Source organism: Chrysemys picta, chromosome 24, assembly GCF_011386835.1.
Source record: "Chrysemys picta bellii isolate R12L10 chromosome 24, ASM1138683v2, whole genome shotgun sequence".
In the NCBI taxonomy this organism is placed as follows: Eukaryota; Metazoa; Chordata; order Testudines; family Emydidae; genus Chrysemys; species Chrysemys picta.
This window is the reverse complement of record NC_088814.1, coordinates 1,029,293-1,053,916: the sequence shown is the minus strand read 5'-3', so window position 1 is coordinate 1,053,916 and position 24,624 is coordinate 1,029,293. Positions and strand designations below refer to the sequence as shown.

General features: G+C 62.4%; 2 protein-coding genes and 1 long non-coding RNA gene across 4 annotated transcripts in view; 2 read left to right on the top strand and 1 right to left on the bottom strand.

Moving 5' to 3' along the window:
* Positions 1-709: 709 nt before the first annotated feature.
* The window catches only part of LOC122172539 (uncharacterized), a 24,409-nt gene continuing 494 nt past the window's right edge, over positions 710-24,624 (bottom strand). Inside the window, exons 2-4 of one of the 2 annotated variants that reach the window (XR_010594807.1) lie at positions 17,222-17,294; positions 1,515-13,287; positions 710-1,329 (exon numbers count right to left, since the gene is read on the bottom strand). This is a non-coding gene — a long non-coding RNA (uncharacterized LOC122172539). Of the gene's footprint in view, positions 1,330-1,514; positions 17,295-24,624 lie in introns of both variants that reach the window. The other variant, XR_010594806.1, reaches the window with a different exon arrangement.
* LOC122172543 (receptor activity-modifying protein 1-like) lies at positions 6,725-10,963 on the top strand. The gene is made up of 5 exons (XM_065577818.1): positions 6,725-6,859; positions 8,306-8,344; positions 8,803-8,829; positions 9,480-9,621; positions 10,609-10,963. Exons 1-5 carry the CDS (start codon positions 6,802-6,804, stop codon positions 10,961-10,963), a joined length of 621 nt encoding a protein of 206 aa, XP_065433890.1. The 5' UTR covers positions 6,725-6,801.
* RAMP2 (receptor activity modifying protein 2) lies at positions 13,292-21,487 on the top strand. Its single transcript, XM_005310068.5, has 4 exons — positions 13,292-13,432; positions 16,303-16,425; positions 18,240-18,342; positions 20,201-21,487. The coding sequence occupies exons 1-4, from the start codon at positions 13,366-13,368 to the stop codon at positions 20,454-20,456; spliced, it is 549 nt and encodes a 182-aa protein (XP_005310125.1). The 5' UTR covers positions 13,292-13,365; the 3' UTR covers positions 20,457-21,487.

Here is a 24,624-nt window from a genome sequence, read left to right as displayed (position 1 = left end):
CCTAAGACTCCGCCCACAAGTCCGCCGCAACCCAGGGTCCCGCCCACGTAAAGAGACTCCGCCCCCTGCAGCGAACATCCTCTTCTCAGCGCCTTGGGCTGTACCAAGCGAGGGGAGGGGGGAAGGGATCGTACCACTAGGATCGGGAGGGGAGCATGGGCTGTACCACTGCGGGCAGGACCCATGACACACACTAGAAACAATCCCCAGAGTGTCCTGACCTCAGTGTCTCCCCGCCCCCTGCTCTAACCCACTAGACACCCCCAGCGGGGGAAAGAACCCAGGAGTCCTGGCTCCCACCCCACCCCCACTGGGGTCCTAGCTCACAGCCCCCATCCCCCCACTGGGGAACAGAACCCAGGAGTCCTGGCTCCCACCCCACTCCCACTGGCGGAAAGAACCCAGGAGTCCTAGCTCACAGCCCCCATCCACCCACTGGGGAACAGAACCCAGGAGTCCTGGCTCACAGCCCCCATCCCCCCACTGGGGGATTGAACCCAGGAGTCCTGGCTCCCACCCACCCCCCAACTGGGGTCCTAGCTCACAGCCCCCATCCCCCCACTGGGGAACAGAACCCAGGAGTCCTGGCTCACAGCCCCCATCCCCCCACTGGAGGATAGAACCCAGGAGTCTTGGCTCCCTGCTCTAACCCATCTCAAAGTCTCAACCTTGCTGATGACCCACATGGGGTCAGTTAGGTTCCACGTGATGAAATTTCTGTTTTTTTTATTATTATTATTATTATTTTCATTTGCAAATTACATACAAATAGTACGTTAGCAGAATGTTACGCTGGCAAAGCCAAGCCCTCACCCATTGGGAAATGCCAGAATTCAAGATTGCTTGTGCAATCGTATCTCGGCCCCATGTGCATTGTAATTCCTGTTACAGCCTTTAATGACATGATCGCGTATTATTTTTTCCAGGGCTTGACTTTGCAGCTCTAGCATGCTTTGAAGCTAGTCATTGGGGATGTAACAGGGTATGTCCAGCCTCAAGCCATGCAGAGGACAGGCTTTTTGGAACTAATGGGAGCGGTAGGAAATATAGTTTAGATTTTAGAAACCCTGGTTTGGGTGACTTCGGTCAATTATTTCCAATCTGCGGGGCAGTTTCTATGGGCCTGACAACTACCTGCCTGGAAGATTCACAGGTGAAGGACTCGCAAAGTTTTTCTGCTCATGTTTTTAATTCCTGTAGAGCAAGCTCTCGTTGAGACAAAGAGGGGATTTCAAGCCTTTCCTGGTTGCTGGCTGTGTGAGAGACAGACAATCTCATGATGTTATGGTAACACCAAATGCTTGGATTGACTCCAGTGACAACATGCACCTTTGGGACATTCACTTGTCCCAAAGCTGCAAGTTTACCTGAAAACAGCTCGCAGTAGTGCGCTTGTCTTTAGCACTCAGATGCCCAACTCCCAATGGGGTCTAAACCCAGATAAATCCGTTTTACCCTGCATAAAGTTTATGCAGGGCAAACTCATAAATTGTTCGCCCTCTATAACACTGTACCTTTGTTAGAGTTCGCTCTGGCCCCTGTGGAGGACGGAGCTCATCTCGTTTTTCTCATGTGTGCTGCCCTTCTGGTTGGTAGCATTAGAGGGCACATTGCACCAACTTGTTCCTGGCTTCCTCTTAGGGTGACCAGATGTCCCGATTTTATAGGCACAGTCCCGGTTTTTGGGTCTTTTTCTTATATAGGCTCCTACTACCCCCAATTCGTCACACTTGGTGTCTGGTCACCCTACTTCCTCTTGGCTTCCAGGGGCTGCCTTTCCTCAACAAAGCCCGATGTGGCTTGTGTGCTGGCTAGCTGAGAGACTCCTCTGACTAGGAGCTGGATCAGCCAGGAGCGAACAGCCCCCAGAATCCAGCATCTGGGGGCTGGATGCAGGTTGGTCTGGTGGTTGCCAGGCTTGGCTCTGGAGTGCACTTCCTCCAGGGGGCTGACAGAGCCCAGTGTGTTGATCTTTCGGGCATGGTCAAGGGCCCATCTGTTTCCTTTGGCTTGTGTGGGAGGAGCGGAAGGGTTGGCCGGGCTGCTGTGTCAGGGATTCTTTTCCTGATAGGTTTTTGTTCCTAAGCTTCTATACTGCACGTTGCCCTCGTGCCTGGGGATGGGGTATCGGGAGCATCCGACACACACAGTAATTACGCCAGGAAAAGGAATCGCACATCAAATCCGCTCACCCCCACCCCCACCCTTCTCATGTCAGGCCAGAGTCACCGCGCAGCTATTGGGAATAGGCCGACGCCTCCTCTCCATACTCCTCATCCTGCTCCTTGTTAACTTCAGCCTCTGCCCGGCAGGAGCTGGATCTTGCACTGAGTATCACTCCCGGCCTGTGCTGCGCTGCTCTGTGTATTTCAAGAGCCCAGTGGCCCATGTTCAGCACTCGACATGCACCTGACACGTGCTAAGCTTTCCCCAAACCTAACCCATAGGGCTGCAGCAGGACTTAAGGGATGAGGGGCGGGGGGTACCAAGGCCTTGTTCTGGCACGGCTCAGGGGTGAATTTCCCCCTGAATTAGGAGGTGAGAGAACCGGGCACTAGGGCAGGGTGTCAGCCATTCCGTTGCTGGGTAGCGAGAACTGCCCTTCTCACCTGGATCCCGCAGAGGGAAGTCAGGAACTGTCTCAAGTTTTGTAATCTGCCAGGAAGAGAGTCCGACTGGGAAACCTGAGCAGGCAGCGCTGAGCAAGCAGACGGGACGATTTTATCCTGGAGGAACCTGGCCCCCCTCAGAGTAATAATCCCCCCCTTTCCTTGCAGAAACACTACACTCAGTTTGCTTTGGGGTTGGGTTTCCAGCCCGGTGGGCTGGGGCTGCCTTAGCAGCAGAACAAACGCTGATTAGCATCAGCTCATGTTGCTCTCCCAGGGAAACAGGAATTATTTGTGCTCCGGTATCTCCAACAAAAATCTCCTGTTGTTTATAGTTTGCTTTATCTTTATTGGCTTCAAAGCCCTGTTTTTCTTATGACCAGTTTGATATGGCTGAGCAGGGGGAACGTTTGTGCCCCTTAGCACGTTCGCGCTGCCTCGGAGAGCGAGAACTAGGCCCATCACTATTAATGCTGCCATGGTGCCGTGCTGTGCTGCCCTCGCGGCTCCCCAGTCTGCACCGAAGTCAATGGGAGCTTCTGCCTTTGACTTCAGTGGGGACAGGAGTAAGATTGCAGACCTGCCGCATGCAGGGGCAAGGGGTTGGAGCCACACACACGAACCCTCCCATAAACCAAACAATCCTACAGGTTCGAGCTGTTCCTGAGGCCCCCAGCCTGGCTGGTGCCTAGTGACTTGTCATCCCATCTGCACATCTGTTCCTCCTGTGAGAGAGCTCTGCATAGAAATCAGATCCTAGCTCCGTATTCTGCCAGCAGCAGAGATCTAAATGAGAACGGACTCACAGCGGGCACTGCCCGAGCAAGCAGCTAAACACAGCTGCTGAAAGGGAAACAAAGGGATTGTGACTCCCAGCCAGAGGCCACCCCTGTATTCCAAAATCATCGGCACTGCAGCAGTCTGCAAGGGTGGCCCTGGCTTTGGTGGTGGTGCCAGGGGCCTCTGGACAGGATCCAACCTGCACGTGGAGCCTTTGGGGGAATTCCATGGTGTGAGAGGAGCTCTTTGTGCTACCCTGGGCTGAGACAAACCCTCTTGTGCAGGGCAGGGAGTCCCAATGCTCCCCCCTCCCCCCGGTATCTCAGGGGTTGGTTGTGCTTGGAAATGTACCACAACAGCTCTTCTGGACTGAGCACTCGGGTGGACACCCTTATTCCAGAATAGCTCCGTTCGTAAATTCCCAAGTGTGGACAGGTTCTCGGTGCAGGTGATCAGAGAGTGGGCGAGTGGGGGGGGGGTGCTGGAAGGAAATGGAGAGATCATTGTGTTTGCAGGGCCTCCGGGGGCTTGGGGCACGGCTGGTTAGACCCTCAAAGATAAGAATGGGGCTCTGCGATCCCTGACCAGTGTGGGACGGCGGCTCAGAGCGGCGGGAGCAATGAACGGCTGTGGGGCTGGGACAGGCTGGCTGCACCGGCTGGCTAGGGCTTTTGTCATGAGCTGCCTGGGAGGCCGGGCTGGGGCTTGGCTTACCCAACCTTTGCAAGAACGGCCCCACGCCTCCTCTTCGGCCCCGCAAGTGGCACCAGCGCAGGACGCGCTGTGTGTGTGCGGCTCCGAGCAGGGAACACGGTCCCGGCCTCCCTGGGAAAGCCTCTGATCTCGTGGAGCCACTCCTGCCCTGCTGCTGGGCTGGGCTGAAGGTCACAATCATGCCGGGCTGAGATTCCAATCACAGCAAACTGGCTCGGATAAGAGCCTGGCTTGGTATGGAGACAAGAGCTAGAGAAGTTCCTGGAGGATGGGTCCATCAATGGCTGTTAGCCAGGCTGGGCAGGGATGGTGTCCCTAGCCCCTGTTTGCCAGAAGCTGGGAATGGGCGACAGGGGATGGATCACTTGATGATTCCCTGTTCTGTTCATTCCCTCTGGGGCGCCTGGCATTGGCCACGGTCGGCAGACAGGATACTGGGCTAGACGGACCTTTGGTCTGACCCAGTCTGACCCCACACCCGAGAGGAAGCCAAGGCACCGGCAGAGGGGCTCTGTGGAGCCCAGGGAAGTGGATTCCTTGGTGTCCTTCACTTTGATAGAGTACAGCTTTGCACCTGTACCCCACCTTCCCCCCAGGATCTCCTCGCATTCAGCCACCATTCAGTAGCGAACCTCACCTCAACGCTGTGGGGCTGGTGGAGAGGCCTCAGTTTCCCCAAGATGACAACATGATTCCCTGGCAGAGCTGGGAACGGAACTTGAGCCCTGCTCCCCCTCTCCTGCCCCAAACACTAGATCCTGCTGCACTCCTTCCTTAACCCGCTGCCAGCGGTGAAACGCCCGACACAGCAGCCATCACCCCCCCCCCCCCCAGCACTGCCTGCCTTCCCTGGGGGCGGGGAGTCACTTCCCTCTCAAGTTGCCCTGGTAGAAACTTTCCCTGATGTTTCACTCAGACCGTTCCTTCCTCACCCTGCCACTGCAGTCTGAGCCAGAGGGGAGGGATAGTTCAGTGGTTTGAGCATTGGCCTGCTAAACCCAGGTTGTGAGCTCAATCCTTGAGGGGACCATTTGGGGATTTAGGTGGGGATTGGTCCTGCTTTGAGCAGGGGGTTGGACTAGATACCTCTGGAGGTCCCTTCCAGCCCTGATATTCTATGAGCGAGACCACTCCCTTCTCCTAGGCCGGATCCTCATCTGCTGTGAGTGGCCGTGTTCCTCTGGTGACGTGGGTGGCCTTGAGCTGCTTCACTCCAGCCAAGGGTCTGGCCCCCTGAGTTTGTTTCCTCGCTCACCCCCCTCTTGTCCCTGTACTGGTTTGTCATCACCCTTCTTCGTATGTTTTGTTTGGACTTTTCCTTCCTCTCTGGAGTGAATCAGGGCCCTGCTGATGGTCTCAGCTTTACCTGCTGGACCTAGTTGCTTTTGTTTGCGCTGCCCAGGATTTCTCCCACAGGGAAGGGGAGGCGCTCCCAGCTGCTGACATGGCTGGAATCCTGCCTCTGAGCTGGCCCTCTCCCCGCTCGGTGGCGCATGCACCTGCCCGGTCAGCAGTTTCAGGGCATAGCTGTAAGGCCTTGCGGGCTGCAGCTAACGGAGAGCGAACTCCCCGTTCCCAGGAGCTGGAGAGAATCCTGGCCCAGCCCAGTTAGGTTCTGGCGCCGCACATCACCGCAGTATTAAGCACCCCTATATAACGTGTGTAGCTGGGGGTGGGGGGCAGAGGGGTCCAAGCATCAGTTTGAACTACCTGGAGCCCGAGTCTCACCTACCCTCCGGCCCTCCTATGCTGCTCTGGCAGAGTCCTGGGGCATTAAAGCAGGGAGAAATGGCTCCCCCACTCACAGCTCCTGGACTCTGCACACCCCTGCTCACAGCCTTGATGTAAGGGGCATGTTGGGGGCACTGCTAGAGCACATCACACTGCGGCTCTCCGAGGGCATTTCAGGGGCAGGGCCCTCGTCTAGAGAGAGTGCAAATGGGGCTAGACAACTCCCCATCCCCGCCCCAGGTGCAAGAACCCGGTCCCAAAACATTGTGTAACGACCAGCTGAAATCCCAGTAGGACCAGCCCAGCTCTGTGTCTTCCCGCGTAGGGTGACCAGACAGCAAGTGTGAAAAATCGGGATGGGGATGGGGGATAATAGGAGCCTATCTAAGAAAAAGACCCCAAAATCGGGACATCTGGTCACCCTATTCCCGTGGGAGACAGCTTTGGTACCGGGAGATTTTCCATGGGTGGGTTTCTTTGCTCTGTGTGGCTGCTCTGCTTCCCGCAGCCAGTGCCCCAGCTCTCCAGGGGCTGGGGCTGTTTTCCTAACAAAATGCATCCAGCAAAGAAGAGGCAAAGCTAGGAAGACATTGGAGCGGGTGAGCAGAAATGCCTGGCACCAGTCAGCCATCAGCCTGTCCCCCAGTCCCGGAGCCTGGAGCGCTCCCTTGCCAACCCCCCAGACCCCTGCCCCATCCCAAGCAGAGGAACCGGCTCCCTCCCTCCCTGTACAGTTACCCGCAGCCTGGAGATCTCACTTGACCTCTTATCTGATGACTTTGGAGGCTGGAAGATCCAGCCCCTGGGAGAGTGCATGTTTTCCCTGCCCTCTTCCCTCCCATTGGCTGGGCGGCCGCCAATAGCCCAGGTGCTAGATGGGGCGATAAGTGGCTGGGGGATATCTGGGGAAGGGCCCTGCTGCCCCTCTCCTGGGGAACTCTGCGCCCTGACCCCGCAGGTGGGGAGAATGCCTGTCCAGCCCCGGTGCCTCTGTTACTGGCTGCTAATCCCGCTCCTGCAGTGGGGTAAGGGTCCTGCTTGTGGGGCCAGGCCTGGCAGCTCCCGCTGGGCCCCTGCGGTCTGATCCCAGCGGGTTGGATGCCGAGCCTGGCTCCAGGCCTGACATGCTGCCCGGGCAGAGGGAGGCCGACCTGGCAAACCACCCCGGCTCCAGCTGCTGCATTTGTCTCGTCTCCCTCGCCCAGGGCAGGTGCTGCTGCTTTGTGACCCAGATGGCACCCTGGGGACGGTCCAGCTGCCTGGCATTGCCAGCATGAAGAGCCCAGCTCCTTGGGGAGCCGGTCCCCATCCCAGCACCCTGGCTGGTCGCCAGCCCTCCCTGCTGCTCCGGGGGGATGGGTGCCCAGTGGGGTCCCTGGCGCAGGCCCAGGGGTTCATGCAGCACTCGGCCGTGTGCACAGACCATGGAGTCAGACGAGGCAACTTAAGGGTGCGTCCCTCGGCCCATCACTGCCTCCCGCACACGCAGCCCCCACCCGGCTCCTCTGACGCCCTCAGCACCCAGCTGGGAGGTCCGAGCGGAGGGCACGAGCGCTCTCCTTGTGTCCCGTCCCTAGGGCCCCGAAGGGCTGGGCGGGGGTCGGCTGCGTCGGGCTGACGCCTGTCCTGAGGGCTTGTTACCGTTTGGGAGGGGGTACAGCCCATCTTCCCTCCCCCCCCCCCCGCCCCCAGCAGGGCGCTCCTGGCTCTCGCGTCTCCCGTGGGTTTGGGTTCCTTTCTGCCAGGCTGTCCTGTTGGGGACCCCTCCCCACCCCAGGAGCCCTGAGCAGAGCGGGTGCCAAGCAGCTCTGAGGTGATTTGCGGCCAGTCGGCGGCCCCGGGGGCCGATCAGCATTTCATGCTCCCAGCCAGGGCCTCTCTTGCAGTGCTGAGAAAGCCCGTCCTGGGCCAAGGCACCGAGAGACACTGGGGGTCCTGGTGGGCTGGGCTCAGTGCATCCAAAGTCCTTGGGGGTGGATGGGACTGGCCCCCAGGGTTATGAGAGGGTGTGTGCCAGGGAGGGACACGCCAGCTCCTCCTGTGGCGCGGTCAGTCCCTGAGCATTTCCATCCTCTGCCTCCATCTCTGCCCTGCTAGACCCGCGCCCCGGCTCCGCCCCACCCCAGGCCTCGGAGCCGAGTTCGAGGTGATATTTGCTGCACACCTTCCTCCGCCCGGAAAATCAATCTGTCTGCTCAGGAACCAGCCTGTCGGTGCCAGCGCCCCCGATGTCGGAGCCCGGCCCCCACAGACAGCCCGGCTACAGCCGCGGGGGGTGCATCGCCTGATCGCATGGGCCCTGCTCCCCACGGGGGGTCTCCCCAGGGCCCAGGGGGAAGCCCCAGGCCGTCCCCTTCGGCATCTCCCTCCAAGCCGGGGCCTCCCCTCCGCTTGCGACAGGGCTGGGTGTGGCATGGCCTGTGGGGGCCCAAGCCCAGCTCTGCTGTGACCGCTCTCGTCTCCTGCTGCAGGGCGCGGGGAGCTGACCTACGGAGACCTCGAGGATGAAAGTAAGAGTCCCCTGTATTCACCTCCCAAGGTGGGACCCCGGGAACAATTCTGGGGGCCTGATCCTGAGCTCCCTCCTTCACCCTGTGCCACAAATAGCACCTCCCCCCCACCCTCCCGGTGTCCCCCCTCCTGCCCCTGAGGTGGGCGCTGTCAGGGATGCTGAAGTGCAGGCACCTGGGGGTCTCCCCCCAGCAGTAACCTGTTTCCCCAGAGCTCCCACCCAGTGCTGAGGGCACCCAGCTCCGTGGGGACCCCCTGCTCCTGGGGTGCCTTCCTGGAGGATTCCCCAAGGTCTTGGCTAGCGGGTAGAGCAGCCTGGGCTGGGGTGGAGGGAGACGGTGCCCAGCGCTGCTGATGGTGCCCACACAGCTGAGACAGGGGCTGGACAGATTCACCCTGGCCAGGCCCCGCTGGCTCGCCCCCTCCCTGCTCTGATCCTTCCCCTTTGCTCTTGCAGGTCATTACCTGTATTTGGAGGAGGAAGGTGAGTGACGCCCCCCCTGCACCCATCATGCCCAGGTGTCGGTCCCCCCAACAGGACTGGGGGGCTCTGCATGGGGGCACCGTGCACCACAGAGACACCCGCTGCCGCTAGACAGCAGCCGATGGTGCCTGGAGCTAAGGGGCTCTGGCTCAGCCTGGGGGCAGGCCCCCGACCCACGACCTGCTGGCACAGCCCCGTGCCAGCAGCCTGCTAACACTGATTGTTCTCCGGGCCCCGACCCTGCTAGGAGGCAAGGGACAAAGGCACTTTCCTGGATCCATCCCGCCCAGCCCAGCCCGGACTGTGGGAGCTGAGTGTCTGGCCAGGCCTCTGGGATCTCGTGGCTTAGCTGGGGCTCTCAGAACAGCCTCTCCGGGGAGCCAGGGGCTGGTTCTGATGCTGCCAGGCCGAGGCGAGGGGCACGCTCTGGACTCCGCTGGGCTGTGGGAGGGGACGGGAGCTGCGCTGCAGGGGGCAGAACTAGTGGACGGAGCTGCGGGTTGGGGTCCTTCATTCCCTCAGCCTATGTTCCTTGCCAGGAGCCGGGGTAGAGCAGGCTAGGCTGGCATGGCAGTGCCGGGGCCTCCGCCCTGCCCAGAGCTCTGCCCCGGCTCCTCAGGGGTGACTAACAGACAGATCTCTCTCCCTAGGCCCCTTTGCCGAGGAGGGCGGGTCGGCCCACTGCAGGGACACCTACCTGGAGTGGATCACCCTGTACTGCTGGACCACCTTCCACGCCACAGTCATGGCCACGCCAGAGTGGAGCCGGTGTCAGTGGGAGCAGATCGGCAGGTCTGGACGCCCGTCCGCCCCCGACAGATCCGCGCTTCCGAGGCGCTCTGGGGCTGGGAGCAGAGTGCATGTAGTGCCGGGGCACGGGCAGGTGCCGGGGGAGAGCATCGCCTCGCTGGGGTTTGCTCTTAGACGGGCTCTGGGACGCCGAGCACCCCGGCTTGGTAACGATCCCGTGGGGGAAGGGGATTTTCAAACAAGTCAGCGCTGCCGTGTGTCCTGTTTCCCTGCGCGCAGCTGTCAGCATGCTGAGAGCAGGGCGCATTGTGCAGTGCCTCTGGTGCGTGTGGCCTCCCGCGTGCAGGGGTGTGTGCGGTGCACCATCGGCTGCCTGTGGTGTCCCATGTGCGGGGGGGGGTGCGGCGCACCATCGGCGTCCTGCGTGCGGGGGGCTGTGCGGCGCACCATCGGCTGCCTGTGGCGTCCCGTGTGTGTGGGGGGTGCGGCGCACCATCGGCTGTGTGCAGCATCCCGCGTGCGGGGGAGTCTGCGGTGCACCATCGGCTGTGTGCAGCGTCCCGCGTGGGGGGGGGAGGTGCGGCGCACCATCGGCTGTGTGCAGCATCCCGCGTGGGGGTGTGTGTGCGGCGCACCATCGGCTGTGTGCAGCGTCCCGCGTGGGGGTGTGTGTGTGCGGCGCACCATCGGCTGCCTGTGGCGTCCCGTGGGGGGGGGGGGAAGTGTGCGGCGCACCATCGGCTGTGTGCAGCGTCCCGCATGGGGGGGGGTGTGTGCAGCGCACCATCGGCAGGGTGCGGCACAGGCTGCGGGCTGGTGGCTGCTCAGTTCCCAGCAGTGGCTGCATTGCAGGGTGCTCAGTGCATGCGGTGTGCGGCGCACGAGGACCCTGCGGGTGAACGGTGCCCCTGTCGCTGCCGTTACCGGATGCACAGTCAGTGCCCGGCTTGGGGCTTGTTTGGGCCACCGCGCTGGGTGCTGCTGAGCCCGGCCAGGCTCAGCCTCACGTCCCCTCCTCTCCCTCCCCAGGATCTACAGCGACCTCTCCAACTGCACCGTGCTGATGGCCGAGGCGCTCTCCTGCCCCTGGCCCAGCCCTGCTCTTGACTCCTTCTTCCTGCAGATCCACATGGAGTATTTCACCAACTGCACCGTGCCTGCCAGCTCCCAGCCCAGCCAGCCACCTCTGGGGCCCGTCCTAGCCATGGCCGCCGTGCCTGCCTGCCTGACCCCTCTCCTGGTTGCTCTCACGCTCCGCAAGGCCAGGGAGGCTGAGCCAAAGCCAGATCGGCCCCTCCCCACGGCACCATCTGTGCTCAGCAGACAAAGGGCTTCATCTCGCACAGTCCTGGGCATCAACTGGAAAGGGAGAGAGAGTGTCTAGTGTTGGGGGGCGGGGTGCTGGGAGCCAGGACTCCTGGGTTCTATGCCTGGATCGGGGAGGGGAGTGGGGTCTAGTGGTTGGGGGGGGGTGCTGGGAGCCAGGACTCCTGGGTTCTATGCCTGGATCGGGGAGGGGAGTGGGGTCTAGTGTTTGGGGGGGGGGTGCTGGGAGCCAGGACTCCTGGGTTCTATGCCTGGATCAGGGAGGGGAGTGGGGTCTAGTGTTGGGGGGGGTGCTGGGAGCCAGGACTCCTGGGTTCTATCCCTGGATCGGGGAGGGGAGTGGGGTCTAGTGGTTAGAGTGGGATGGGGCTGGGAGCCAGGACTCCTGGGTTCTATGCCTGGATCAGGGAGGGGAGTGGGTTCTAGTGTTTGGGGTGGGGGGATGCTGGGAGCCAGGACTCCTGGGTTCTATCCCTGGATCAGGGAGGGGAGTGGGGTCTAGTGGTTAGAGTGGGGAGGGGCTGGGAGCCAGTACTCCTGGGTTCTATCCCAGCTCTGGGAGGGGAGTGGGGACTAGTGGTTAGAGTAGGGGGGCTGGGAGTTCTGTTCCCAGCTCTGCCCTGGACTCCCTGAGCCCCTCCCCTCGCTGTAAGAGGGGCAAGCAATGCTGCCGGGCCCAGGGGGTGGCTGGGCTGGGGAGGGGGAGTACGCAGGGCCCTGCGGGAGGAGGGGCGGAGGGACAGTGGGAATGTTGGTTGTTTTCCAGGCCCAGGGGTGATTAGAGGCGCTGAACCCAGACCCCTGCAGCCTTGGCCTGTCCAGAGCACTCAGCCAGTGCAGACACACCTGGAGCAGGTCCCAAGTCCAGTGGGGCAGCGATCGCAGGCTCTGCCCCATTCCCACAAGCCGGCTTCTCCTCAGCAGCCTCCAGGCCCTGCTGCAGCCGTCCGCGTGCCCTGCCCGGACTCGAATCCCCCGGGGCAGGAGCCAGGAGAACAGGCTTTGGCTGGCAGAACGTGTGGGAGAGGGGGTGAGCTCCGGAGGAGAATCACATGAGCAAGTGACAGCATGGCCCTGTCTAAACTCCAGCACTCCAGCTGACATCAGTGGGTGTTTCCTTGGCAGGGAAGCTATCCGCCGAACTCCAGCCTCGGCTCCAGACAACAAAGAACAGGATCCAGGGGCTCTAACCCCGAATCCACCCCATGCGCTGGGGCGTTATCCGTTCCAGATGTGGCTGCTTTCCAGTGAACGGCTGGGAGCTTCCTGGAACCAGCTCCGATGGTGCAGCCCAGCACTAATTGGCCAGTGACTCAAGGACATTTCCAATGAAAGCCTAATGCACAGAGTGATAGGATCTTCCTAACCGCAGCCTTTTGCCCTGTGATTTACACACAGTATGGGAGTTCCAGAGACTGACTTTTAAAGGGGAAACGCTGGAATCAAATGCTGTCTCAGGCCACAAGTGACATGAGCTTGGCTGGTCTCAGCCTGATCCCTGCAGGAGTGCATCACAGACCTACCACACCGTGTGGTGTCATTCTCAAGTGTTCACTTCTGCTTGGGGGTTCCCAGGGCTGGGCTAGCAGGGGGACTGCAGGTTGGGAGTGAGGGACACTGGCAGAGCTGTGGGGAGCCCAGGGCTGGGCTAGCAGGGGGGCTGGGGGTTGGGAGTGAGGGGCACTGGCAGAGCTGTGGGGAGCCCAGGGCTGGGCTAGCAGGGGGGCCGCGGGTCGGGATTGAGGGGCATTGACACAGCACATTTGTCTTCACGAAGCAGCTGTTAGCACCCCACCCCCACTTTGGTAACTTCCCTTGGAGGCCCCAGTGGTGCTGCGAGGCCTCCTGGCACCCGGGGCAGGTGTCCCAGTGCTGCCCCATCTCGCCCCTTTCCGCAGGGCGGTGGGGGGACTGGCTCTTCCCCAGGCTGATGGGGAGTGGGCAGGTGGTGTTTGGAAGGGCTTGGCACATTAGCCAGGCCGTGCCCGCGGCCCCACAGCTCGCTAATGGCAGTGCCCGTCCTGGGCTAGTGCACGTTCTGTGTTCGCTCCTTGGAGCCAATGGATTTCACAACCCAGCCCAGACGGGATTAAAGGGAAATATACAAGTAAACAAACAGTGGGCCTCGTAAACGCTGCTGGGCGGTGGAGGGAGCGGAGCCTCTCCCACCGGCCCCAGCTGCGAGGGGTGACGCGGGGAGCCGCCCGGGGCTGGCGAAGGCTCGGTGCCCCCGAGGAGCCATGCCCAGCTGGTGGAGCACACACCTAGCAGAGCCGGGCCCGGCAGGCGGACTGTTCTGACGGGCGTCCCACGGGGAGGTCTGGTTTAAGGCAGCACTGAGTAATCTCATTTTTCACACGTCTCCTGTAGTCACTACCAGCCCTGTCAGAGGAAAGGAGTTGCTTCCTGTTATTTCCGTTGAAATAGCTGTCCTGGCCGTTAGCAGGCAGGCTTTGCAGGATGGCACTTTGCAGACAGACCGGCTCTGGCAGGCTCTGCCCCGGGCTCCTGCTGTTGCTGCTCTGGGGTAAGTGCTGCAGGCAGGCTGGGTCTGCTCCAGCTCCAGGAGTTTGGGGGTGGGGAGGCTGCAGCTTTGGGCCACTTGGCAAAGCAAGACTTGGTTCCAACTTCTGCAAGCCAGACCCCTCTGGAGCCCCAGGGTGCTCTGTGTGCTGGGGGGGGGGGGTGTCCAAAGGGGCCCATAGCTAGCACTAACCCAGCCCCCAAGGTCTGGCTCCCTAATGCACACGAGGTCCTGGGGCAGGAATGGGCTATTGGGCTCAGAGTGACCCCTTCGCCCTGGACTGTGTGAAAGGGGGGGCTTGAAGGGAGGGGTCTGCAGCCTGTGCGGAGGATAAGGCCTTAGGGACCCCTCCCTCCCGTGCTGGGAGCCCAGGGCTCCATCCCCAGCTCTGGCCCTGGCTGCTCCTGTATCCTCAGGCAGGTCCCTGCCCTTTCTGTGCCTCAGTGTCCCTGGGGGTGTGATGGAGGTTGGGGCCCAGGAGGGGCTGGGGGATTGGTAGCTGGGTTTGGTGCAGCGCTGTTATAATGCACGTGACAGTGCCCGGGACCCTGCTCTTGGAGGGGCAGGCGCGTGTCTGCGAGGAGATGCAGCTCGCTGGGACCGGCTGGGACGCCCCTCGCTATTCCGCACCCCTGGGTCTGGTCAGCGCTGGCACCTGGCAGCGGCGCGTCACCACCGGACGGTTTTCTTGGCTCAAGGCCTTTGGTTCTTCCCTGCTAATTAGTGGCACAAACACACACGGACCTTAACGAAGCTCAGACTGGCAGAGATTCCCAGTCAAAGCGGGAAAGGCCCCAGGACGGACGAGCCAAAGGGGCTGCATGGAACGGCTGCCCGGGGCCTGGCCCGAGAGGTGCTGGAGACAAGTGCGACAGGGCCTCTCGCCGGCCGGCTGCCTCGCCCCGGAGCCCAGCGCTGTCGCTGGGCTGGGTTTGCTCCTACCCCGACATGCTGACGGGAGCAAGAGCCGCTTGCTGTGAGATCCTGCAACTGCAGGAACAGATGGAGAGACAGCAAGGGGCCAGTCCCAGCCCCACAGACCAGCCCCTCAGCCCCGCTGAGCCCTGGACCAGCCCCACTGTCCCATGGACCAGCCCCCCAGCCCCACTGAGCCACAGACCAGCCCACAGACCAGTCCCCAGACCCATTGTCCCATGGACCAGCCCCACTGAGCCCCAGACTAGCCCTGGACCAGCCCCCCAACCCCACTGAGACCCAGACTAGACCCCAGCCCCACTGAGCCACAGACCAGCCCCCCAGACCCATGGACCAGCCCCACTGAGCCCTAGGCCAGCCCCATTGTCCCATGGACCAGCTCCCCAGCCCCACTGAGCCCCGGACCAGCCCCCCAGGCCCATGGACCAGTCCTCAGCTCCATTATCCCATGGACCAGCCCCCAGCCCCACTGAGCCCCAGACCAGCCCCCAGTCCCACAGACCAGCCCCCAGACACACTGAGCCCCAGCTCAGACCCTTAGCTCTGCTGAGCCCCAGTCCAGCCCCACGGACCAGCCCCACTGAGCCATGGACCAGCTCCAGCAAATCCCAGACCAACCTCCAGCCCCACTGAGCCCTCGACCAGCCCTGCCATGCCACAGCCCCTCCTCTTGCAGTCTGTGAACCCCTGGCCAGACTCTCATCTTGCCCTGGGGACGAGCTGGGGTGACTCCAGGTTCTCCCCGGGGGTCACCACACTCCCAGCCTGGCCCCAGATGGTCTGGGAGCCATCAGCACTGGGTGCCACAGGCTCACAGAGCCCCTCTGAGTCGAGGTATTTACTGCCCTGCCCAAGGACACAGACTCAGCCCCATAGTCCCTGTCCCAGTCAGGAAGAGGTGGGGGGAGGGGGAGCAGCTGGGAAATTGAGGGGGGGCCAAGGGGGAGCCGAGCAGGTCGGCCTACGTAGTGAAGTCTCTTGTTCGGGGCCCCAGGCCCTTAGCACCCTCAGTGGAGCCCCCCGCCCCCCAACGCCTCAGGGACTCAGAGACCCCCAGCCACAGCCAGCCCTCTGGAAGCCGCTACCAAACTGGTCACTGGGGCCGTCTATACATCACCCAAGCTGGAACTGCAGGGGCACCAGCCCCCGCCCCACTCCCCACACCCGGACCAAGGAGGAGGCTCCTCCACCCCACGCCATGGCAGCTGGCACCATGGGCAGCCTCCACGGAGAAGCCACGGACTGCACAGGTCACTGAGACCAGCTCCCCGCTGGCCCCAGGGGTCCCAGGGGAGGCACTGATGGGGCAGTGTGTGGGGAGCTGGCAGCCAGGGCAGAGAGCAGGGGGACAGGGCCCCTGAGCCCTCTGCAGTGGGGTGGGGTGATCCCTGCCTGGGGAGCTGGGCTAACCCATGTGCAAAGAGGAGAGGCGCTCGTGGGAGGCGCCGTATGGGGCTGGAGCTTCTCCGCCCTGCCGGTGGCTCCAGCCCGCACCCCCTTCGCTTCCCCTTTCTGCTCCCACGCCCACCCCTGCTGCAGCTGCCTGGCTGGGCTGTGGGCGTGTAGCGGGTGCTCAGGCCAGCGCACTGACAGGGCTGTTCCTTCTAGACGCACCGAGCCAGGAAGCCCTGGGGGGCCCCGGGGGGCGTTGGGCTGAGCGATGGAGCCGCCAGAGGTGGGAGGGGTGGGAGCCGGGGTGTGTCGGGCTCAGACCTGCTTCTAGCCCACACAGATCACCCCAGCGCTGCCCCTTCTCTGGTGTCTCCTCTAGAATCGAAAACCCCCTTGCGCCCCGTCCGGATTCCTGGTTAAAGGGACCCAGGGACCGGCCCAGGGATGTCGCTGCCCCCCGCGAGCCGCCAGTTCGGGGCAGGGCACCTGGCTGGGCAGCAGCAAACCCGTGGGCTGTGTCTCACTGAGGTTCCCCCCTCCTGCAGAGGCTCTCGGGAGCGGGCTCCATCCCGCAGGCACCGCCACGCCGGGAGCCAACGAGTCTCTGGCTGAGCGCCAGAACTGGACAGTGATTGAGCCTGAGGACCTGCTCCTCAACGTGACCGCGGGTAAGTGCCAGGAGCGCCCGGCCGCGGGCGGAGCAGTGAGACGGAGCTCGCCCTGCTGGGACCAAGCCGGGACTCCAGGGATTCCTCCCCTGGCGCTGGCTAGCAAGTCTCCGCCCGGCACCTGTCTCCCGTTGTCAACGAACGGGCGGTGCAGCTGGGCCATCGCCCCGGGCGTCTCCAGGCTCCATCAGCGCTGGGAACCACTGACCCGTGTCGACTCAATGGCTTGTGTGTCCTGCCCCACCCCGCGCCCTGCAGGCCTGAGAGCTCCCAGGGAGGAGACGCTACCAGGGCAGGACCGGGGACTTGCACGTGGCACCTGGAGGCAGCGGGGATGGGCACAGTAACCTGCCCTGAGAATGCCAGGGTCCTGGACACATAAGTGCTGCTGAATCCCTCCAGCCCTCGCAGGCCCCCTCCCCAGCCCACCGCCTAGTGCCATCCAGCCAGTCCCTCAGGCTGGGGCTTTGCCACTGGGCAAGGTCCATACTGCACCGCCCTGTGCCAGGGCCCACCCTCAGCCCTGTCTGATGGAGAGCCTCAAGCTGCCTGCAGTGACTCCGGAGCACGAGCACCAGCCTCAGGGCAGCCTGTTACTGCGCCGGATTGGCTGAGCTCCGTGCTTAGATCTCACCAGCCTATTATCCAGTGTGAGCCCCTCCGGCACCATAACAACCTTAACGGGGAGTCACAGCCAGTCCCCTGGGGTACCCCTTGCCTGGCCACCCAGGGGCACCTGCCTGTGCGAGAGATGGTCCCTTGCACCAAGAATCACAGCAATATTCAGTTCACTTACCGGCTCAGATCTCACACTAAAGACAATGCTTGTAGCCAATCCGATAATGAACTACATGACGTAGTTCTTAGAACTAGGAAAAAGGAAACACGAGAGTTATTCACAAGGTTACAGCAGGTAAACACCCATGCACAAGCTTATGTTTCAAAGGGTACTAGAAGCTTCTATAATAAGCAAGCTCCGTATGTTCTTTAGGACTAATCCAGGCTAAGCAGCTGGGGAAGCCCGTGCTTCTGCCTAGAAAATTTGCCCCCAGAGTCCAAGCAGCATGGAGACCCAGTTCCTTCTTGTCAGGGGTCTTTATTCCCCTCTTCCCCTGTGCTCTGAGCTGCAAACTCAGCTGATGGGAGGAATCCACTTGCACGACTCATCTCCGTGGGGGGTCAAGAGCAGAGCCACCAAGTCTTCTGCCCTCTTTAACATCCCACAATAGTGCGTCGGGTGTCGCTGGACCTGCCCTGCCGGGCAGAATGTAACACCCGTGCTACAGCTCAGCACGTGGCACTAGTGAAAGTCCCTCTCCTGGCTGGGGATTTACACGGTCAGAGAGGCTCTCCATATGGCGGCTCAGCTATTCCCTTACAGACGTACGTGAGATAGTGCCAAGAGCCGCTCACAAGCATCCAATAAACACAAACCCCCATTCTTATAGCTCTACTGCCTGCTTGAACCCCACAAACCCCCAGGGGAGCCAGCCTGAGCCCCGCTGTGTATTTGTCAGTGGTCAGTTGAGACATGGGGACCTTGGCATGAGCTGGCACCTGGCCTGCCAGCATCACAGAGGGGGCCCCTAGAGCCACCCCTGCTGGGAGTTGGTGTGCGAGCAATGGGGAGGGGTAGCTGAGAAGGGGACTCCAGGCTTGGGCAGGGGGGAGCTGCTTGAATCAGTCAGAGACCAGCCTTGCCAGCTTTGTCCCGGTCGCTGCCTGTCCCCAGGGGTGGGCGCTCTGCCCACCGGGTAGCACTGGGCTCCCAGGCCCGAGCCAGCAGCCAAGAGCTTTGGTTTTCTTCTTTCCAGATGAGTTGTACAATCTGAACGCCTTCATTTGCTGGGCCAATTTCAGTCACTGGATGATGAACGTGACCAGGGTGCAGCTGTGTGAATGGAGAGTCATCAGCAGGTACCGCCGGGGCCGGGGGATTGGCCAGCCCCGGGCATGAAGCCGCACGGTGGCGTTTGCTTGTTGGTTCCCAGCAGAGCCCTTTCCACCAGGCACCAGCCTGTGAGCTGCAGAGAGCCCCGAGCAGCCCAGCAGAGGCGCGGGGGGCAAAGCACACAGGGCTCTCAGACCCGGGAGGCTGGGAACCCAGCAGAGAACCCCATGTGGGGTGGCAGGGGTGTGCGTCCCACTGGCTCTACCGGGCCCCACTGAGCCCGACACCCGGCTGGGGCTGGGGATTGTTTTCTGCAGGGAACGTTGAATGAAAGGAAAAGGCTGGTTTTGTTCCCGATTTCCGATGCGCCGGCGCTAACCGAGCGGAACTGTTAGTCTCCAGCCGTGTGGCCACCGGGACGTGCCAAAGGGGCATGAGGTGTTTGGGGAACCGGCCCAGCTGGTTTGAAAAGCCCGAAATCCCCAGCAGCCCCAGCCGAGCAGCCCGAGGGTCCAAGGTGCTGGAGCCTCTTTCCCCAGGCTGGGGCCAGCTGCCCTGCCTCCTGCCTGGCACCTGTGACCCGCTGGCCGCTTGGACCTGGGAGTTCGCCGAGCACTCGGGTGTGTTAATGGACACTGATTTCCAGAGCCGTGTGGAGCACCTAGCACCACAGGGAGGGGGCGAGGAAGGGGGGGGTCGGGATGGGAGGGGGACAGGGAGGGGACGTTGGGATGGGGACGAGGAAGAGGAGAAGGAGGGGGCGAGGAAGGGGGGGTCGGGATGGGAGGGGGATGGGGAGGGAACGTTGGGATGGGGATGAGGAAGAGGAGAGGGAGGGGGCGAGGAAAGGGGGGTCGGGATGGGGATGGAGAGGGTCAGGATGGGAGGGAGACGGGTAGGGGACGTTGGGATGGGGACGAGGAAGAGGAGAGGGAGGGGGACTCCACCTGGCAGGCAAAGCTGAAACACAAGGTGGGTGTCCTTGTAGCTGGTTCCCAAGGTGGGCAGCACTTCGGCTGTGTCTGCCTCCCAACAAGCCCAGAGCTGTCAACTCTAACCTGCTCCCCAGGGGCCTGCTGGCCCTCGCCCGGCCCGCTGAGGAACCCAACCCACCTGCTGCTTTGCTCGGCGCAGGTCTGGCGTCAGCATGGCCTGTGGAGAGCCGGGCGTGGCTGAAACATGCAGGGCTTTCGTGTTCCCTGCCCCCTGCTGCCCCCCAGCTCCTCTCCAGCCCCCCGTGCGCTCCCACGGCACAGCTTGAAGGCGTGTGCCTGGCTTTGTGCGTGCCCTGTGGGCAGGGCTGGGGTGGGGTGTGGTTCTAGTGGGCAAGGAACCACACCGGGACTCGGGTCCTGGGTTAATTCCCAGCTCTGCTGCATGATCTTGGGCAAGCCATGGCCCTTCCCGTGCCTCGGTTTCCCCATCTGTACAAGGGGGCTAATGAGGCTGCCTCCTTTATGCAGCTCAGTGGGTGAGAGGAGCCAGGCTCCACCCACCCTGCCCAGCCAGCCCCTGGCAGTGCGACCCAACAGGCCAGTCAGGGAGTCTCACACATGACAACTGATGGGCTCAGTTCCCTGCGTTCCCCATTTCCACCCGTGCAAAGCAGCTGCAAAGAGCTGCTGGAGCACGCAGCAGCGTCCTCCCCACGTTGCCTGGGGCCCGTGGCTGTGTGAGGTGCAGGGTAGCGGGGAGTTGGGAACGAGGCGGTTGTATGCTGGGGGCAGGGCAAAGCAGCCAGCCCTGCGGCAAGGGACCGTCCTGGCACAGTGAGCCAACCCAGCTCCTCAGCTGCGGTTCTTGCTGGTCCACAGCCAGTTTACAGCACCGGATAATGCATCAGTCCCGTAGGAAACTCCCCAGCTTGTCCCCTCTCCCCCCCAGGCCATACAGCGACCTCCGCCACTGCCTGGAGACCTTCGCCGAAAAACAGAATTACGGCTACCCCAACAGCATCGCCGAGGAGTGCATCGTCCAGAGCCACCGCATTTTCTTCCTGAACTGCACCCAGGAGTACCCCGTCTTCCTCGACCCACCAGAGGACGTGCTGCTGGCCCTCATCGTCACCCCCATCTGCCTCATCCCTTTCCTGGTCACCCTGGTGGTGTGGAGGAGCAAGGACGGCAAGATGCAGTCCTGAGCGCCAAAGGGCTCCGGGGGTGCCAGAGGCATCGCCAATGTGTTAGAGAACCAGACCTGGCTCGAACCTCTGACCCGACCTGAACATTGCCCCACGGGAGCCAGCCCCGGGCCTTCGCCTGCTGGCTGAGCTCCAGCGCTGGAGAGGCTGGGAGGCCCGAGTGCTCCACCCCACCTCTGCAGCACTCGCTTCCGGCTGGGACTGGAACCACCGCTCCGCTCCCGCCGTTTCCAACCTGGCCACAAGCAGGAGCCGGCAGAGGCCCCATCGCGCAGGCCCTACTGCCAGGCCCCACAGTTCGGAGACGCTTGGAGAACCAGCCCGGAGCGGCCCCCTCCAAGTCCCTGGAGCATCCTCCATCTCTGGCTGAACGCCCAGGGTTTGTACCATGCTGTACCCGCTCAAACGAGGTTACAGCGCTGGGCTTCCAATCCCAGGCCTCTAGACCTCACCGACGCCAGCAGGAGGAGAGAGCCCCGTGGGCGATTCTGCTCTGGATCTCACCCCTACGTAACCCCCTACCGGGGTCCCACTCGCAGCTCACCGCAGCTTAACCAGTGCAAACCCCCTCCAGCAGCCCCAGCGCCATGGAGAGTTCGCCCTCCTGTGTCGGTCCTGATCTGCACTGAGCAGCGGGCGGGGGAAGCCCGAGGGGACTGACTTACAAAGTGGCTCCAGTTCCATGCGGAGAAGGGTCACATCCTCCAGAGAAACCCCCTCCCCTCACACGGTTGCTTTGCCTTCTAGGCCCCACCAGCAAGCAGAGGTGGCTATGCCAGGGCTGGCGTCATGGGTGCATGAAGGGGGCCCCTCGCCTTGCATTGCTGAGAAAGCCTTGTGTTTCGGGACAGGACGTCATGCCAGGGCAGCGGGTTTCCCCTGCCCTGTTTATGGGGCTCTGATGCCAGGGGCAGGCTCCCTCGCCATGTGACACCAGAGCCTGCGTGCCTCTTTTACTGTCTTCTTCTGATCCCCTTTGCAAACAGGCTCCCTGGTTAACCAGCTGGAGATTAAAGACCTTCCCTTCCCGAGCCCCGGCGCTTCCTTTCGCCGTTCGGTTTCTTGCCTTGGCTGCTGCAGACGCATGGGAATTAGAGACAACCCCCAGCCCTTCCCCCCCTGCCAGCTGGGCAGTGCCCCCCTTGGTGCCCGGGGCCACAGTCCCCCCGGGAGTTGGCTGGAACTGGATTCAGTCTCCCCTTCAATTTCGTGGCACTGAGCAGGGACTCGGGGCCGGTCATAGGCTCCTCCGGGGCCAGCTGGTGGCTTACTAGACCTCTTGGCCCATGGCACGTTGCTGGGTGACATGTGGGCCCCGCGATTCCCTCTCTTGGATAATGACACTGAGTCCAGCGACCTGCCCCGCGAGCTGCCAAGGACCTCGTCGTGCAGGGGCTCCCTGATTGCCTCGGCCTGGGTACCTCAACCAAAGCAGCGCTGGGGAAGTGCTAGGGGAGCTGGCTCCCCTCCCATCAGGGCTGGAGCCAGGCAGACTCCGGGGTCGGGGTGGGGCCAGGTTCCCTTGGAGCAGTGCAGAGAGCGGGGCTGGGAGAGAATCGGTGCCGGCAGAGGCCTGCGCAGATCACTTGTGGGCAGGTCTGTGTTTGTGCAGGACCCGGCCACGCCTGCGTCTGGGCACATCTCGTTTGCTAAGACAGGCAAGTGTGTGTAGTGTGTGTGTGTGTATGTGTGTGTGCGCGCACCCAGCCTGTCGGGTAGCTCCACTGTACCTGGCTCTGCAGTCTGGGGAGCCGTGGCCGGTAGCCCACACCGGGCCTCTTCTCTCTTGCCAGCCCTGCTGCTCTCCCTGGCCTAGTTGCTGGGTGGCCTATGCCCTGAAAATGCTGCTGGTTTAAATGTCAATGCCTCCTCCACGCTGAGCATGGGACGTGTGGCTTAGTGGGCCCCTCCTGTCCGCCTGGGCTGTTGCCAGTCTGGGTGGCACCCGGAGCCAAGGGGGAGGGGAGCCCCTCCGCAGCAGCGTTCGCTCTCAGATCCAGACCGAGAGTCAGTCCCATTCCGGCGCGCAGCCTGGCCCCAGTTTGCCACAGGCCCACGAACGTGTGGGTGGTGGCTCCAGGCAGGAGCGTCACAGAGCCTGGGAAGCTCCCACAGGGGTCCTACCCCAGCTGGGCCGCTTATCTGCCTGCATCCACCCGGTGAGGTGGGTGCACCCACAGTCAGCTCCCCCCGGGTTGGACCCCACGTCGCTCCCTTTGTGGGGCCAGGCAGTAGCTTGTTCTTGCTGGGGTTGGTGTGTAGGGTGGGCCGTGACTCCCTGACTTTGTTCCCTAATGCTCCCAGCCTCACCAGGCTCTCACTACTCTCCCCTAGTGTCTGGGCTCGGGCAACCCTTGACCAGGAGTCGCTCCCAGGGCTCTGGGTGGGCACCAGGCCTCCCTCCTGCCCAGCAAGGCAGCAGCACGTGTGCAGGAGGGAGATGAGCCTGCCTCTGCAGTTCCCTTTCCTGCCCAGACAGTCGGGGAACAAAGCCCCCAGGCCCTCTCTGCTGGCTCCTTCCTTCCTCCTCTCGCCCACTGTCCGCTCCGCGCAGTGAACAGAAGTGCTCTGGGATGCGACACTGGGGTCTGGCCAGGTCTCTGCAGCTCCCAGGAACGCCCTGTGCTGTGTCCCTCTGGGGGAGCCTCTGCTTAGCTGACAGCAGGGGCCCAACATGGCCTCAGAATGAGCCTCGGGCAGGTGAGGGGGGAAGGACCCAGTGAGCATTTCCAGAGGGCCCTCAACAGCTCTGCCGCCCAGCAGTCAGAGCCCAGTCTGCCACAGGGGATGGAGGCTCTCCAGGCTGGGCCCAGCCTGTGTCACCCCATGTCCCACTCTGTTCTGATCTGAGAGCAGGGCTCCCTGCTGGCACCTGGCTCCTCCCAGAGCCCCGGGCCAAGGTGATGAGGGGAGTAAATGCTGCTGCTATCAACCCTTGTGCATGAAGCTCGCTCTGGGATGTGCAGGCCTGCAGTGACGGCAGCGTGCAGGGGCCCAGACAGGGCAGAACGGGCCAGGTACTGGCTGCTTGGCCCTCCTCATCGGGCACATGGACTACCCCACCCAGAAGGAGCCCGGGCTCCGAGCACTGCCCGCATGGCCACGGGGACAGGCTCCAGCTCCCAGGCAGCTGCAGCCTGGATGGAACATTTGGAGAGTCACCGTTTGCCTCGCTGCAGTGCCCCAGCCCAGCCGCGGCCCTCAGACAGCGCCATGCAGGGTCAGTCACCTCATCCCCCACCCCGTCTGCCAATGCGCCATGCTCCGGCTGGGAGGGCAAGGCTGCCCCTAGTGACCAGTACACCCCAGTGCTACCAGCTGTCCCTGATGGGAGAGAGCAGCTCCCTGGATTCCTGCCCCTGCTGTACTCCCCGCCCCAGGGGTGATCTGGAGGCCTGATGGGGGCAGGAAGGGAGCCAGGGGCAGCGAGGCGCCGGAGGCTGTGGGGAAGAAGCAGGGTGACTCTGCAACCACCCAGGGGAATCCTAGGTCTGCGCAGCAGCCTTTGGGGCACCCGGTCAGGGATGAGGCCACGCTGGGATGGCGCAGGGAGTGTGGGGACTTGCCCCATTCCAAGCACCTGGACTGGCCTCCCAATGCCAGTCGCTGAGAGCAGCGGGTGCCCCTCCCGCAGAGCACCAGGGGACTCTTTGAGAGGGAATGAAGCAGCCGTGGCTTCACGAGAAGAAGGAAGGAAGGAAGGAACAGCGAACAGGCAAGGGGCTCAAGGGCACCTGGATGGGTGTGGGCAGAACTGGCGGGATCGGTTTGAAAGGTGCCCACCCGTGACCCTGCCATTCCTCCTCCCCAGGATGGCAGCTGTCCCGTCACATGGGATAGGGCAGTTAGACAGAGAGACAGTAAACACCCAATAGAGACCGGTCTGCCAGTGGCCCAGGAAGGGGATTGCTGTGCAGCTGGGCACATAGGCCCCAGCCCTGCCCTGCAGACAGGCCTCTGGGATGGGGCTGGGAGCTGCTGCAGCTGCATTTCCAACCTGGCCAGGACGAGAGAAAAAAATGAAACCTGATGAGAAACCCTCTTCCCAGGTTATTCACAAGCTGGTTTCTAACCCCAAGATACTCGTCGGTGCATTGATCTGCCAGGCCAAGGCCCACGTGCCGGGATCCAGCTGCCTCTCCCAAGTTATGAGACTGATGCTTGGCAC

Excerpts from the sequence above, each read along its gene's own strand:
- LOC122172543 (XM_065577818.1), top strand. The coding sequence starts at position 6,802 with ATGCCTGTCCAGCCCCGGTGCCTCTGTTACTGGCTGCTAATCCCGCTC. Across the intron at positions 6,860-8,305 it reads AATCCCGCTCCTGCAGTGGG|GGCGCGGGGAGCTGACCTAC; the intron begins GTAAGGGTCCTG and ends CTCCTGCTGCAG. Across the intron at positions 8,830-9,479 it reads CCTGTATTTGGAGGAGGAAG|GCCCCTTTGCCGAGGAGGGC; the intron begins GTGAGTGACGCC and ends CTCTCTCCCTAG.
- RAMP2 (XM_005310068.5), top strand. The coding sequence starts at position 13,366 with ATGGCACTTTGCAGACAGACCGGCTCTGGCAGGCTCTGCCCCGGGCTC. Across the intron at positions 13,433-16,302 it reads CCTGCTGTTGCTGCTCTGGG|AGGCTCTCGGGAGCGGGCTC; the intron begins GTAAGTGCTGCA and ends CCCCTCCTGCAG. Across the intron at positions 16,426-18,239 it reads GCTCCTCAACGTGACCGCGG|ATGAGTTGTACAATCTGAAC; the intron begins GTAAGTGCCAGG and ends TCTTCTTTCCAG.